The sequence below is a fragment of the Symphodus melops genome (genome assembly GCF_947650265.1).
Source record: "Symphodus melops genome assembly, chromosome: 18".
Taxonomy (NCBI): domain Eukaryota; kingdom Metazoa; phylum Chordata; class Actinopteri; order Labriformes; family Labridae; genus Symphodus; species Symphodus melops.
This window is the reverse complement of record NC_136708.1, coordinates 8,437,986-8,453,591: the sequence shown is the minus strand read 5'-3', so window position 1 is coordinate 8,453,591 and position 15,606 is coordinate 8,437,986. Positions and strand designations below refer to the sequence as shown.

General features: G+C 39.0%; 1 protein-coding gene across 11 annotated transcripts in view; it reads right to left on the bottom strand.

Annotated features, from left to right (window-relative positions):
• The window catches only part of adgrb2 (adhesion G protein-coupled receptor B2), a 227,220-nt gene that overhangs the window by 102,223 nt on the left and 109,391 nt on the right, over positions 1-15,606 (bottom strand). For 8 of the 11 annotated variants that reach the window (XM_079368683.1, XM_079368685.1, XM_079368684.1 and 5 more), the window contains exons 4-5: positions 13,802-13,990; positions 3,466-3,627 (exon numbers count right to left, since the gene is read on the bottom strand). In XM_079368683.1, the coding sequence (XP_079224809.1) occupies positions 3,466-3,627; positions 13,802-13,990 (351 nt within the window). The remainder of the gene's footprint in view (positions 1-3,465; positions 3,628-13,801; positions 13,991-15,606) is intronic. The other 3 variants (XM_079368682.1, XM_079368690.1, XM_079368681.1) reach the window with 1 other exon arrangement.

The following is a 15,606-nucleotide window of genomic DNA, read 5'->3' as shown; positions in this document are numbered from 1 at the left end:
TGAGTGAGTAGGTAGGTGCACATTATATTAGAAAAAGTTAAAGGCTCCAAAGTTCAGATTCAAACACCAGCCCACCACACATTGAGCGAGTGAACCAGGCCGCCGGGGCCCCCACAAAACAAAACTTTTAAAATGGATGTATGTCTGATTGTTGTCGTAATAAGTTAGACTCCAGCTCAAAAGGAACACATCACTACTACCACTGAAGAGTTGAACATGCTCCTCTCAATAAATCCATTCCACCCTAGTGCTTGTAGACTGGTGTCAGTCGTCCAATTTAATGGCCTAATCAAGTTACTGTAGCTCTGTTTACAGAGCTTGTAAACGTATTGAGCATTGATTGTTTTTTATTTATTTATCACCTGTAGCATTAACTGTCCACCCATACAATGAAATGATGTGTTGGCTAAGAATAAGCCTGTGTTAAGGGATAAAACATTGAAAAAAATAACAGCAAATGAGTGGGATCAAAACATATCACATAGACACTAAAGATAATGCTCAATGGTATAGTCTGCTCTGAGTATATATTGTTTACATTGAAATTGTATTATTACTAACACGGGCACTCACACACACGCACACACACATGCAGAAATAGAACAGATCCATCAAAGCTCTATTTTCCATGCATGGCCGTTTGTGCCAAAAGGCCTTCGCTGGTATTCATCATTTCAAAGGCCCAATGCCTTTGAACTCCCGAAAGCACGCTGAAGCTGTTGTGCTATATTCTCACACATATACACAAACAGATCCAGCATATGAAGACACAAATACACAGATTTCCTTCAGGCCCTTGAAAGACAAGCCCACCCTTTTCTCCCAAAACCCTTTTCTACCATCACTCTTACCCAAAAAACAGCATGCCAAAACATCCCCGCGGGCCATACTTTGGATCAGGACGTCTTCTTATTCCTCCCTTTTTGGGACACAACTTTGCAGCCACCTTGGCTATGAGTGCAATTGTGTTTTATTTGAATATTAACTTTATAAAACCCCTACTATGGAAAACCTGAAAACAAAAAAAATCTAAATAATCATGATAAGTGCAGAAAATGCAGTAGAGAGGTTTGGCTGTAGTCCAGGAAGGCTCCAACAACGTTCACATAAATATAATTATCATTTACCAAGAGGAAATAGGAGGAATTTTTCTTTTAGCAATGATAAATAAAGAGCTCTTACCCTGTGTTAATTGCACAGCCTGTGAGTGGTTATATACTATACAAGCACACACACTCATTTGGACTGTGATCAATTCAGGAAAGGAAGAAAAAAAAGCAACCAATTTTGTGATAAGCTGCCTGATGTTTTAATGTCTGTACATCCATTAATGTCCAATGTTATGCAGAAACTATATATATTCCGCCAACGCAGGAAGCGTGGCAAAATTAAACCAGCGAAATGATAGTTCCTTCCTCTGATGTCAATCCTTTCAAAGTAAGTGGTTTTTATAGAGGAACACTTGAAATACAAACATCAAAGAGCACAGGGACAATGCATGATGAGTGGATTCTTGTAGGTTATTTATATCAGGAGGTAAGCTGACGTCTCAAAATAGAAAGTGATAGGCTCCAGTAATTGCTGGCTAAAATTTGCCCTACTTTTCCTTCAGGGTCGGCTCCTCTGAGACGTTATTTCAATTGTCCAATTCCACTCCAGTGGCAGCCTGATAAAGATGTCTCAGCTGAAGAGACAGAGCAAGATTGGAATTAAGTCCTGAGGTAGCCTCGACACTGGAATTAGACGGGGCAGCACTAGAGACTTATAGCTGTTCTTGACATGGTATAGGCCTAACAGGTAATCTCTAAGACAGAAGCTTGAGTGCTCCACCGATGGACTTCACTGCAATCTTATCCAAGCCAACCAAGAATGAAGCGTATCAATCCAACCTAAAGGCTTTGCTATGGTCCAGTCCTGCAGGATGGCTGAGTGAAAAAATGTGTTATGTCGGTCATGTATTCCATGGCTGACCAGGGATGGATGTTAATGTTGGAGGTAATGCAATCAGCAGGCAGGAAAGGTTGGGAGTCATGCTGCATTCATGCAATGTCAGCAGAGCCAGAAGAGCCGCAAAAAACAGTTAATATTCTTCACAAGTGTTTATCAGTGAATCAAACATGATTAAATGACCAAGATTAGCTTTTTAAACAGCACGTTGGTCTTTGTGAATTGTGATATTGAGGCTAGGAGAGAGGCTGCACATTCGTCGCAGTCTTGTAATCAAAGTTTATTTCATGTAATTGGTTTGATTTATTTGCCATTTGTAAATTCCAACAAAGTTAATGCTTACTTCTACTTACACCTCATAAGAGGATATTTTTCTTTCTAAATCATGAGTCTTGTTTCCCTCCAGGTGTTGTGAGTTTGATTCCACCTGTGGCACATGTTACAGAGCTCCTTCCTGATTGGTCAGGATAGCAGGTGACAGGGTATAACAGGTATGATTAATAAGCTGGCTGGTTATTTGTCACTACAGGAGCAGGCTGGGATGAAAGGCCAATGTTCTCCTTCTAATGTTTTTTTGAGAACATACCAAACGAGTTTTGTCTTTTTCTTTGGTGGCTAAACTGAATAAAAAAAAAAGTGTTTTCATCGAAGGAGTCAAAATTCTACCTGCCTGAATATCAATCAGTGAAACAGTTAGCATGCTAGTAAATTCACGATGACAAGGCTTGAACCCTGGTTTTCAGCAGACTTAAGAGTTTACGACTCTAACCTGCTTACTAAAAGTACAGGCTTGAAGGGAATGTTTTTCCTTTTCTAATAATCAGTGGCCTGCCAAGCTGTGTCAAAATAACTCACAATAAACGATAAAATGTCAATGTCAAGACGTACAGGGAAATCTGGACCTGAAAAATTGCTTTGAAACGTCAGAAGACTAGAAAAGTGTTACATAAGCTCAAGTCCATTGCCAATTTACGGTTTTTAAGTCGGAAGAGAAAACAATAAATTTAATTAATCAATTGAGAACAAGTTTTGTAAGACAGAGGCTGCTTTTGAGAAAAAAAAACATCTGAGAATTAAGTAATTAAATTTAGCTGAAATGCTTTCATTTGTTTTTGTTTTTTTCAGACTGCTAGTAATGGCGACTGCCAGTGGCAGTGTTTTTGCAGCAACCAGCCTGTTGACTGTTTGTACTTCTATTCACCAAATGACCACTAATCCATATTAGAAGACTAAGGCTACAGCTTATCCATATTTTTTGTAATCAGCTCCTCTAAATTGCAACATTGGTCCACATTTAGGCAGATGAAGAGCAACACTTGGTAGAATTGTAGAGTTGAAATGGAAGAACATAAAATATGAATGCAAATGTTTGTACAGTAAATCTAAGAGCCTTGACAGCAATCCAGTTTTTTTTTTTTTTTTTTTTTAAGAAAGGAAGAGAGCCAGACTTCAATGGACAGAAAAGATAGAGAGAGAGAGAGAGACTGGGTGTATCATGTAAATGGGGATGGTACTAACCAGGACACACTGCTATGTTGCAGAGTTTGGTCTGGCTCTCGGGCCTTCCACAAGCCAAGGACCCTCCTCCGTTCACACACTTCCGGGTTCGCATCCTGGAGCCCCGCCCACAGGTCACGGAGCACAGACTCCATAGCGACCACTCCTCCCACAGCCCATGCACTACAAACACGCACACAAATACGCACACGACATGGGCATGAGGGATGAGGGAAGGAGAGAGGAAAGGTGTGGAGCATCCCATCGCAGTCAAGAAGGGTTAGAAAATGAGAGAAACATAAGAGATTAAATGAGACTTAGCACATTCCTTTAAAAAAAAAAAACATGAAAGAGGTGACCTTTAGACTCGCGAACATTCCCATTCCAATGGAAAAGATACACAGAAAATGAATCTGTACTTACATGTTGCTACATGAAAGAAAATGGAGGTTAGGAATGGACATTTGAAGACATGCAGTTATAAAGCACAAGTCATGAGGAGGAAATGAATGTGATAAGTTTGCTTCTGAAACTATTAGAGCATCCAGTGAGTGCACCAAGGATCAGAAGACTTCAAACACTTCAAACACCACTTAAAATATTGAAAATGTTTCTCTTCTTTCCCTCTTTACTGCATGTCTCGTCCTATTTAAGCAACAGATGCAGCTGAAATGAATCAAAACGAACTGTGTGGACTGAATAGGAGAAAACTTTGCAGATAATGATGGTCACTTGAGACTTCTCGTGTTGCTGCCTTATTAAACGTCAGATTTTGCTGGATGCTTGATCTGTATTTTTAAGCGCATTGACACGAGCAGATTGTGCCCTGCTAAAAATGGTATACACATTTGCGGACACATATGATTGCCAAAATCATTAGGGTGATGTCTGACCTGAGATGAAAAGGTATAGGGGTGGCAAATATTAAATGTAAAAGAACACAAGAAACGTGCAACAAAAGAAAAAGGGAAGGATTTGTTAAAGCAGCGACTTAAAATAACAGATTACCATAAAAAGAAAAAAAAAAAGAAAAGCAATTTGAGAGAAACCAAAAAAAATGTAGTTAAAACAAAACATTGAAGGAAAAGAAGACGCCAAGAAAAGGAATTTTGTATTTTGAAGATGTAGGCTTGTTCAGCGAGACACCATAGGAGATTAGTCTTGTTGAAAAAGATGGGAGGCAGAGAGAGGAAGCCGATTTAGAGAGCTGCAGCGAAAAAGCTACAGAGCAAGCGAGGAGGCAGAGGCGGTGAGGGAAGGGGAAAAAAAAGTTTGAGACAGCAAGATGGAGATTGCTGGTCCTGTGTTGAGCAAAGCTAAATAAATCATGGCGATAAATAATTAAGTCTACTCTGTGAAGGAAGGCTCAGAGGAGCGGGAGAAGAAGGCTGAAGGAGTGAGAGAGAGAAGATGGTGGCAAAAGAAAAAGTTCAGAGAAATGGGGAAGCTGGTTAAATAGTGAGACGTCTTTAAATTCAGTAACACAATCAATGCTTTTTAAACTGCTGTGCTAAGTGGCTATATATTGCAATAATGGCAGTGGTAAAACAAGAATGGGGACTGTATCCACTCATTAGCATTTGTGTTGCTGATTGTTGTGTAGCTACTGTTTACTGATTAAATTCAGAGTTCTAGCTAATAGAGTGAGTTTCATCAGCCACTTTCAAATGAAGAAAGTTAGAATGTGATTGTGTTTAAGTGAGTTCACACAAAAATACATTTTTTTGAAAAAAAAGTTGCAAGCTAATAAATAGGTTTTCACAGAAACTGCCAGGAGTGTCACTTCTTGCCAACTAATGAAGCAAGCATTGGCTTGCTGTAGTACTAGCATGTTGTACACATATGGAAGGATCACATCATTATGTGCTTCTTTTTGGCATACATCACAATTGTGCAAATGTATCATTCAGAGCCCTACTTGAAAGTACAATGAAGCTAGCATTAGGAATTAGCTTGTCCATAGCATAGCATTTGTACAAATATCGAAGGACTACCGTAAATTCCGGACTATAAGCCGCTACTTTTTTCTCACACTTCGAGCACTGCGGCTTCTACTCCGGTGCGGCTAATGCATGGATTTTTTATGGGGGACAATGAGCTTCTGCCGCAAAAACATTTGACTTCGTCACGTCGGATCTTAATATCAGTCATTTTGCGCTTCATGCACGCACCCTCATGATGGAAAACACACGGAGAAATACATATGATGCAGCTTTCAAGTTAAAGGCGATCGACCTGGCTGTCAAAGAAGCTAACAGAGCTGCTGCACGTTAAGATGACACTGACAGCGACAACAGAGACTGAGGAAGTGAGTAATGAAGTCATTCTGAGGCAGTGAATGGATGGACTTTTTCTTGTGAAATATATTACGGTCATCTTTTTCATCAGCCGTGTTACAGACACCGTCGGCTAGGCTTCGTATTGTGACGGTTCATGTTGTAAAGTCAGTAGTTGATAATGTGTTCATAATTCCGATTATGTGGAGAGTCAGTGAATGCACCAGCGAGAACGTGTCGAGTGGCTGTATGAGAGAACGCTGGGGGAGAGAGTTGGATTGTTACGGCAAGTTATGTGTTGCTCTCTGCTGTAAACGGCGTGGTCACGGCCGACAGTGACCGGGTTATTAAAAGTTATTAATATTTGAACGCTCTCGTCGTCCTTTAACGTCCGTACGGACGCTACAGTATTTGCGGATGTTACCGGTAGCCTACGTCTGTGTAAATAGCTCTTGTTATAGCGTGGACACCTGCGGCTTATAATCAAGTGCGGCTTATATATGTACAAATACATTTATTTACTTATTTTTAGCCGGTGCGGCTTATATCCAGGTGCGCTCAATAGTACGGAATTTACGGTACTTGATTATATGATTTAGATCACAATTGTGATGCAATCTAATGCAAGCCCTATAATTAAGAACAAATGTTTAAATCATATTCAGTCAAACCATCTGGGCCCGTATTCACAAACATTCTGAGAATCCTCTCAGAGATCTCTTAACTTAGCTTAAAAATCCTAGCAAGGATTCTGAGCTTCAGAGTAATTTATGAACATTCTTAGAAAACACTTTGAGCAAGGGAAAGACTTTTTATCCTTTTGAGGAGGTGTGGTTGACCCCTGTTGCTGGAAGCTGTTATTGGTTAATCCCCCAAAAAAACTAGTTTTAATCAGACATTGTGTGATTGTCAACACTATGAAATGAACATCTGTGTGATAATTTGTAAGCTATACTTTAAAAGTATATAGCCAACAAGATGTTTGAAATAACACGCCCACTTGTGCAGCTGCCTCTTCACCTGCTGATCGTTACATCAGCAGGTGAAGAGCCTCAATTAGTGATTGGATGCACCTATGGAGGTAACTACATGTAGAGAAACTCAACATGCATGTCTCACTTTATACTGAAAAAAGTCAGAGATGGATCGAAATATCTGCACAAATCACATGTCTGTTCTGCCCAACTGTGAGTCTAAAACACTCTTCATGTAGTGTTTAAAGAACATTTCTTTATTTTCTCCTTGGCTTCAGAAACTCTTAAGACTGTTAGAAGTCCTCCTCACTTCTTCTAACAGTTTGACACCTTAGGAGCTCTTTAAGGGCTAAGACACTTTGTCAATAACTTTAATCTTTAAAAGGCTCTAGTCTGCACTTTGAGGAAAAATTCTTAGAAAATGTCATGATTCTGAAAATTTAGGAGCAACTCTTAGTGCTTCGGAGGATTCGTGACTTCGGGCCCTGGCAGTGTAACGTTAGTTTTACCAAGCGTTCATCATCTAACCACCAAAACCAACTTAGATATTTTTCATTTTTATACTTTTGTAAATTTGAAACTACGAGGTTGATATTTCCTCATGAGAACTTTTCATTCAAACTTGTTGAGGTTTTTACTGCATGAATACATTTTACAGTAGTAGAGCTAGTAGCTCTACATCTACATGAAGCTGCACTCACATTCATAATAGTATTGAAATGAAAATGTGGGGCCAGCCAGTTTCTTATGGGTATTTCTGCCCAAATTGCAAAAGCTTCCCCCCCTACTCCAGAACTGTATACAATGAAAAGCAGAGAAAGGATAAATATAATTCAGGAAGCCTTACTTTAGTTGTTTTTTTTGTACAGGATTGCTTGTAAGTCAATACCAATTCATTCAAATCAAATCTCTGTCTTTCTAACTCTGTTTAGGTGTGTCTGAAGTCTGACTGTACAGAAACCAATTAATTTGTCTTTAAAATCAAGCTGGAAGCAGATTTGGGATTGAGACACATTCAAAGAAGAAAATCCATAAGAGATGGATGCAAGTTAAAGCAGACATACAAATCTGTTCATAAGAAAAGGACATTACAAAAACGTCCTCGGATACTTAGATGATTATTGTATAACACCAAACATTGGAAACAACACAACGCTAACCTAGAGGTATAAAGAAAAGCTTCATTGTCTATCATGACAGCAGTTGCGGCATTAACATATTACAGCACATCTTTTAGTCTAACTGTGCACATTAACGGGAGCTTTTGTTCCACTTGAGTTGCAGTCACAGGGGGAGGTGAAAAAGAACATGTTTACAGCAGCAAAGTAGCATGAAGAATGAAATAATGAGCAGATCAGTGCTGATCAAACCTCGTGTGACAGATCTGTCAATGACCCGGTCACCAAATCAAGTTCATGAACTCCAGAAATTCTGCTTTAGCAGATTAGGGGAAAGATGTTTTACATAAAAAAGAAGGCATATCACTTTATTCTGGCCCACCATTCTGATGCAATGCAAGTAATCTCCATTAAAACAAAATGAAATTTTCATGCTTATCTTTCTGTATTCAACATTGTGCACATTAGCACTCGTAGCATAGAGCACACAAAGCACCACAGGGAATATGGTTATGTGACACACAAAGGATAGGCTGCATGACTTATGCATGCATTTAAATCAATGTGGAGATTTACTAAGGCTTACAACATTAGGTACACGTCAACACTTTCTAGCTGCTGATATTGAAATGTGTGTAGTACAAAATCTGAGAAGTACCATCATTAAAAACAATTTAAATTTATGACAGCACAGCATGGCTAGATTATCTCATACTATATGTGTATGTTTAAGTGTGTTGGTCTGCCATCACTTCATGACTGAGTCCCCGCATGCACCCCGAGTCTCTCGCTTGAATGGTTACTGAAAGTGTGGTGTTGCAGCGTTTGACTACGCACTGACCCAGACACGCTGTATTCATCATGCACCATTGTTCCACTGCATGTTTTAAATGTCACTGAATCTATGGTAAATGAGCAGTCGATAAGTAGAACAGAAATATACGGGTACTACTTCACTCTGCACGCTTTGGGCCATGAAGGCCTGATATATTTTAGCATATATTCCAAAAGAGAAAAAAGTTAATTTGCTGGACCAATTACTGCCTAGTTTGCTTTGTCAGGAGCCACACTATTACTTAACATTGATTATCTGTACCACCTCAATTTAAGAGTTTTGGCCATGATAAAACAGAGAGAAAAAAATTTCTGTTTTCACTTCATTGGCTTTATGTCCAAGCTACTTTTCTTTGATGTTCCGTAACTTGAGCAGACACATAAAAGCATGCACAGAGATGCGCCCAGAGACATATCCACCCACACTCGCACTCATAACACACCCACTTCCATACCCTCATCTTGAGTACTAACATATATATGAAAAGAATCTGAATAGAAGATTCTGGCAAACATTGCTTAGAAATTAAGTATGCAGACTACGCATACTTGTCAGCTCAGGATGTTTTGGGAGAAACTGTGAAAATGTGTGTTCCCTTATGCTTGTTTGAGCGCAATATTTGCAAGTTTGAGTAAGATAAAATGAAACGGAATGAAGGATGTTGGTTTAAAAAAAAAAAAAAAAAAACTTCAGATAAAAGATCTATCAGATAAATCAGAAAGTTGGCACGTCTGGTATATGTTTTGAGCAGCAAGTTTAAAAAGAGAAGCTTGTGACTACAAGCAGGAAAACATGTACACTCAACATTTTTTTTTAATAAAAATGGATTGGATGGAAAATGGTTCTTTTTCTTTTCAGAGCATTTCATTTAAGAGTAAAGGCTACAGGCAACACCTGTGGCTTCTGTTATATTAGTACCATATGCATAGTTTTTAGATGCACACATTAATATTACATTGTTGTATTGAAAGCTAAAACTACTGCTGTCCTACTTTCTGTGTATTGGCTTCAATGTACTGCTCTTTGTTTGGTTGGGTTTGTTTTTTTAATCCCTAGGACTTCATCGAACAACAAATATCAACCCAGACTCTACCCAGAAAATGGCAATAATAATAAGAAAATGAATGAAATAGAAACGTATACTTCATCTAATTCATTTCACTAATGTATGTGCAACCACTCCCGCCCTCCCAGCCCACTTGAATTTGACTTGATCCCATTTTGAGGTAATCCCTGGAGTGCCCCTACAACCCCTCCAGAACTCCATCAGGAAACATCAGAAGAGCCTGGGGGGGGAATGAAATAATAAACGGAACATAACACAGCTACCAATATTCCATCAAAGGAGCAGCTGAGGATATTAATATCGACACTGAATGGAAAATGAGGCACTTAGACATACAAATCGCGTCGACACATTTGCATAAAAACAAGATTAGCATATGCACTGACAGGGAAGGAGAAATGTTCCTCTGGCTTCCCTTGATTTTTTTCCGTACTTTATTTCATTGACTTTAGGTTGGTGGTTGCTTGCATGAGTAAACACTGACTGACTTCTAACTGATTTGTGAACATGTGCATGTGGTGCAAATGTACACAGTGACATATGCTCATGTAACACAAACTTTCAAAACTCAAACTCAGGAAAATGCAAATAGAGTCGAGCAATTATGTGACAATTTAACAGAGAACTCTTACTAATGACGCTTATTTTATCACGAAGATGCAAAGACAAAAAAACACAACATATTTGTTCATACACACAAGAACAATACATTCCCCACAAATATAAAACCATGATGTTCGTTGTTAAAGCTTTATTTTAAGAACCTACTTAATAAACCATTGTCCTGTTCTGTGAAAAAGTATGCTTAGCCAATCATGACGAGTATATTTTAAAAGAGAGGCTGCCTTTATAGATTTGTTCAAACTGCAGGAACTTTCCAACATTAAAAGAGACTTTTGGAGGTATACTCAAATTTCGACCTTGGTGACCAGAGCTTAATGTTTTTTTTACATCCCAAAAGGATAGTACTTCACATCTTGAAAGTACAACTTAGAGAGTTGGCCTTTCAGCACAGATAATTTGAGATTGGTTGCGCTTGACTTCCAGCAAGTTGAACACTAACATCCGGTGCTTCAACTATCTTAAGGTATTACAATACCTTTTTAATTACCTTTTAATGCTCTGAGAGGGTGTAATTTCATTTCTATTTCACCTTTATACACCAGTGGCAAAAGGGCAGACCACATGGTATAAAATATGTAAAGGTCTTAATACAATCATCTGTGACTGATGGGTTAAGATAATGTTTATTAATGCAAATAGATGGAAGGAATGACCTCTTTTAAACTCTAAAATTCCCATGTCTTTAGAATTTAGTTGAAACCTAGATGGCAGTTTGCTTGGGGAACCCTGGAGCTCCTTTTTAAAAGAACCTATAGGGAAATAAAACTCCCTGTGCTATAGAAGTTCCTCCACCAGTATCTATTAAGTTACCATTGGTAAGCTCTGTCCAATAATTAGGCTCTAGATTTAGCAGCTAAATCCTAATGACTATACACTTTGACATTTAGAAAGTAGTGGCCCCACTTTCCCTTTCAGTTATCTCTCCCAAGAGAACTTATGAGCACTGATTTTCCATTTAACATTCTGTCCTCAAACCCATCAATATCTTTATTAGAATGGCTGTGAACTGAGGACAATGGTGCCATTTTCCTGTGATGCACTGTCTTATGGAACCATTTAGCGCAGAGAGGTTAGCCGAGAGAAATACCCCTGTCTGCCATCCACAATAAAAGGCCAGGCTTTCCTCCCCTCTTGCAGTGAAGCGACAATGCAAGCTTTCTTTGACATGTTCCTTTGGCAGTCAACTGTCAGTCCCCAAACGCTGCATAGTCAGGGTCACTCTCTTTGTCATATTCTACTGCAAAAGAGGCTGGTAGAGTACACTGTCTGATATCATATCTGGCTCAGACTTGATTCCTTTGACTCCACTGAGTAGCCCGCAGGATGGATATTTCAAACAGTATATTCCTTTCTTGTTATCATAATCTGGTTGCTAGACTACAAATAGTTAGCTTTGGATTCCTGAATCAAACAGGAATTGGAAAACCTCTACATAGTTGCCATCACATTCAAAACTTTTTTTTCCAAACTTAAAACCCCTTGCCCCATACTTCACCTGAGGTGACAAATGTTGAGTCTTTCATGGTACTAAAAGTGAACCAAAGCTGTACTGCCTCATCTGGTCAGTAGGCCAAAGACTGCTTATATGCCCACAGAGGCTAGCAGTTAGTCGCTACATATCAAATATGGGGACAGACTGTGATTTGATTTCCTAAGGTTGAGGACTGTGCATTAGCAGAATAATAGGCCAGGGACAGAGGCCAGGCAAGAGGGAGTCAATGAAATTCAGGTTTTCCGTTCAATTGCAATCATCGCAATCAAATCAGAGGACAGGCACCACTTCACAATTTCATCCAGGAAAGACGCCACGCCAGCAATCAATCAAGAGCAAAGCCCACATTATTCAGGATGAGCGGCACACAAGGTCCCTCGGTGATTTGATCTGCCGTGATTGTGTTGTGTGTTGGTGGGAAACAAAAATGGGTGCTGTTCTCATTTAACTGCTGCCACTTTGAAGCAGCACTAATACATCAGCACTGATTGGCCATGCAATAATGCCAATTTTTTTTTGATTGGCTGAAGCTGAGATTTTGTCTGTTGCTAAAAAGGCTTTCCAATATGAAGCAAAAGCCTGGCTGTTGCACTGGGAGTTCTTTCTGAGCTTTTTAATGCAATTACAGATGCCATGTACCTTCAAAAATGTCCTATGTATGGCCTACACCAATCCATTGATATATAAATACCAGTAGATACCATATGAGATCTGGAAAAGACAAAGTAAATAATTAAAATACTGAAAGAAAATTGAAAGAGCAGAGAGGAGCTAAAGATAGAGGAGCTAAAGATAGAGGAGCAAGGAAGTATGAACTTCTGAGCTGTGACATGTCTAATAGACTTGCTGACATCGGCTCAGGTGTCATGTCTGTCTATCTGTATTTTTCACTTTGCCTCTCTCAGCTGGCCAGTAGTGTGAATTAAAGTGACAAAAATGACATTTATATTCTGCTGTATGTTTTTCCTGCTCCACCTAGGATAGATTATGGTTTGGCTGAGCACACCCAGTGTTATTTGTGTAATTGTGTGTGTGTGTGTGTGTGTGTGTGTGTGTGTGTGTGTGTGTGTGTGTGTGCGTGTGTGTGTGTGTGTGTGTGTGTGTATGTGTGTGTGAATACCGCCCACCTCCTTCAGAAGTGAGTTTCACACCGTCATTACTTCCTTCAGTTTTGCAGCTTTCTTAACACATTGTAAATAGACAAGTAAATGCTGCATGGGTGAGAGAGGTGTTAAGCAGAACGCCTGTGATTTAAAGCTGCATTTGTCACATTTTATGTTTTTATTTTTTTCAATCCACAACGCAAACTGCATGGCATTTGTTTGACATATTCAATTGCTTAGCCTTGTTCAACTTTATAATCATGACTGGGTTGTTTATCCTAAACTTCTGGGAGGCAGGCATTCTGGAGACAACACCCCGCTGTAACATATCTGAGATATTATCAAACATCTGCTTCTGGTGTTGAAGTCAATGATATTGTATATTGTAACACAACTGCAGTTCCTTGAGTGTCCACTTAAGGCCGGTTGCAACAGTAGGGGACTCTCCATTAGAAGCATTAAATACATACTGTTTACCACACAAACATTTTACAAAGTTTAGTTTAAAAAACAAAAAAAAGAATGGTTTAAACACCTAATTTCTTTATTGTTATAACTGCACAGGTTTATAACTCATGTTACGAGAGCTAAGAGTTACATATACTGTGCATTGTTTTAGTTTGCAAGGAGACTTATTGCCCGCCACACTCCCAGCTCTTCTCTTGTTTCGCAAACTGATTACAAGATGGGTATAGATAGCATTTCCAACGTGGCGACCACCATATCAGGCTTTAAAACGCCTGTTCAGGAAGATGTCACTGACCCCATTTTCTTGAACATTCTGTATCCAAGTGCAGCTAAGTTTTACTAAATGGCAACGTTAAAACATTTTATTTTTTAAAAGTCAGTGGGATGTTCAGTTAACATACCTGAGCCAATGATCCCTGGATCACCTGGACAGGAAGCGGTGTTGTTGCACATGCGCGTCTCCCGCAGGGCTCCACTGCACAGGGTCCCATAGGGAGAAGAAACACACGATCGTGTCCTCACTTGCCAACCTTGGCCACATGTCAGAGAACACACACTCCACTGCGACCACTCCTCTGCCGCTGGGTCACCTGAAGAGCAACACAGAGATGGACATAATGAGTTCAACCATCAGTTCATTACAGTATACATCGGTATGGAAAGGAATGGATCGAAAATCTGTTAGAAAGCACTCTTGCCTCGCTCTTAAGAAATATGATACATTCACTTTTGTAAACTTTTTACCTCACTACAGTCTGACAGCTGGTAAAACAGACACTGAAATCAGAATAAGGACTACATCGGGTGGAAACTGAAGAGCAATACAACGCAGAACTACACTTGCACAGTCACTATTCTCAGTAAGAGGAATACACCTGAAGAACACAAATTTAAAACAAAACAAAAAAACTCACAAGAGTTCAATGTTTTTAAGACATAAGGGAAACAGAGACTGAAACTGAAGCAAGTCTATGAGCATTGATTGTGTTTCTCTTATAATACTGTTTTACTGTTTGTCCTTATTATAGTCTCCTTCAGTTGTAAGGTAAGGTAGGCTTTATTTGTATTTCACTATGATGTCTGCATTTGTGTTGTTCAGCTATTTATGTATCTCTTAAAGTCTAATTATTCTGTTTTAGTCCTAAAAGCCTATGCAACTCGCCACAGAAGGAAAGAAGTGTACTAGTTTCCTTTTTTTTATATTTCTAGTGGGAGTAAACAAAGATGAAGCTGAACTTCAATATGTATGGTAGCAAGTGCACGCACTTTTCTGCTCTGCTGTTTCAAGCAAACAAAACCAACCACATGTTATACTCTGTCAATGAAATAAATGTGTCATGTGACTGGACGCAAAATAAATCAATGCTTGTCATAAGGAACCAATCCATTCACGAGTGTAACTTTCACTGCCAGAGGATTGATGGTGATAGCTGTCTCAAAAAATGTGATATCTGTTTAACTTGGAAGTCTTAAAAGTTAACTTACTTTGGCACCATTCTTATGTGACGCTTTTTTTTCAAAGGTTAAGGATGACTGACTTATTTAAGCTACACTCCCCCACAAGGATACAAAAAAATCAAAACATGTTTGCTTTATTGATTCCTGTTGTAGCAAATATTTGTGCGTCTCTGCTCTTTATTTACGCAAATAAATAAAATGAAAGCTCCCGAGAATGACTGTGACACCAATACAAATTCACTGCAATGAAAAAAGACAGGCAAAATCATAATCTATATGAGTGTCGAGGGAAAAGTGCTGGCTTGTCTGACAGATGATGAAAGAGCTTGGTTGTGCAGTTAGAGGACCTTTTTTCCCCCTTCCAACCACTGAATCATTGAGATTCTATGCCTAAAAAAAACCTTAAGATTTGTATGAGACAGGATACCCATATTTTTTCGGACGTCAAAAGTTTTGCAGTTAATGATTTTGATTTGGCTCTGACGGTGATGCAATTGTATCACGAACAAATAATATTCTAACACTCTTTGTACTTATGGAATATATGGGATTTGTGTGTCATTCATTGATTTAAGACTGAGTGTGAAATAGTCCCCATCAAATATTTAGAAGATAAGTTCCTTTAGAGAAGTATATTTAAAGCATTATTCCAATAACCTATGTTGGCAGATATGATCTAACTGTACATAAAACGGTGCAGTTAACTATTATATTAACCTGAGTGTTATCTTTATCTGTCAGTACCCAA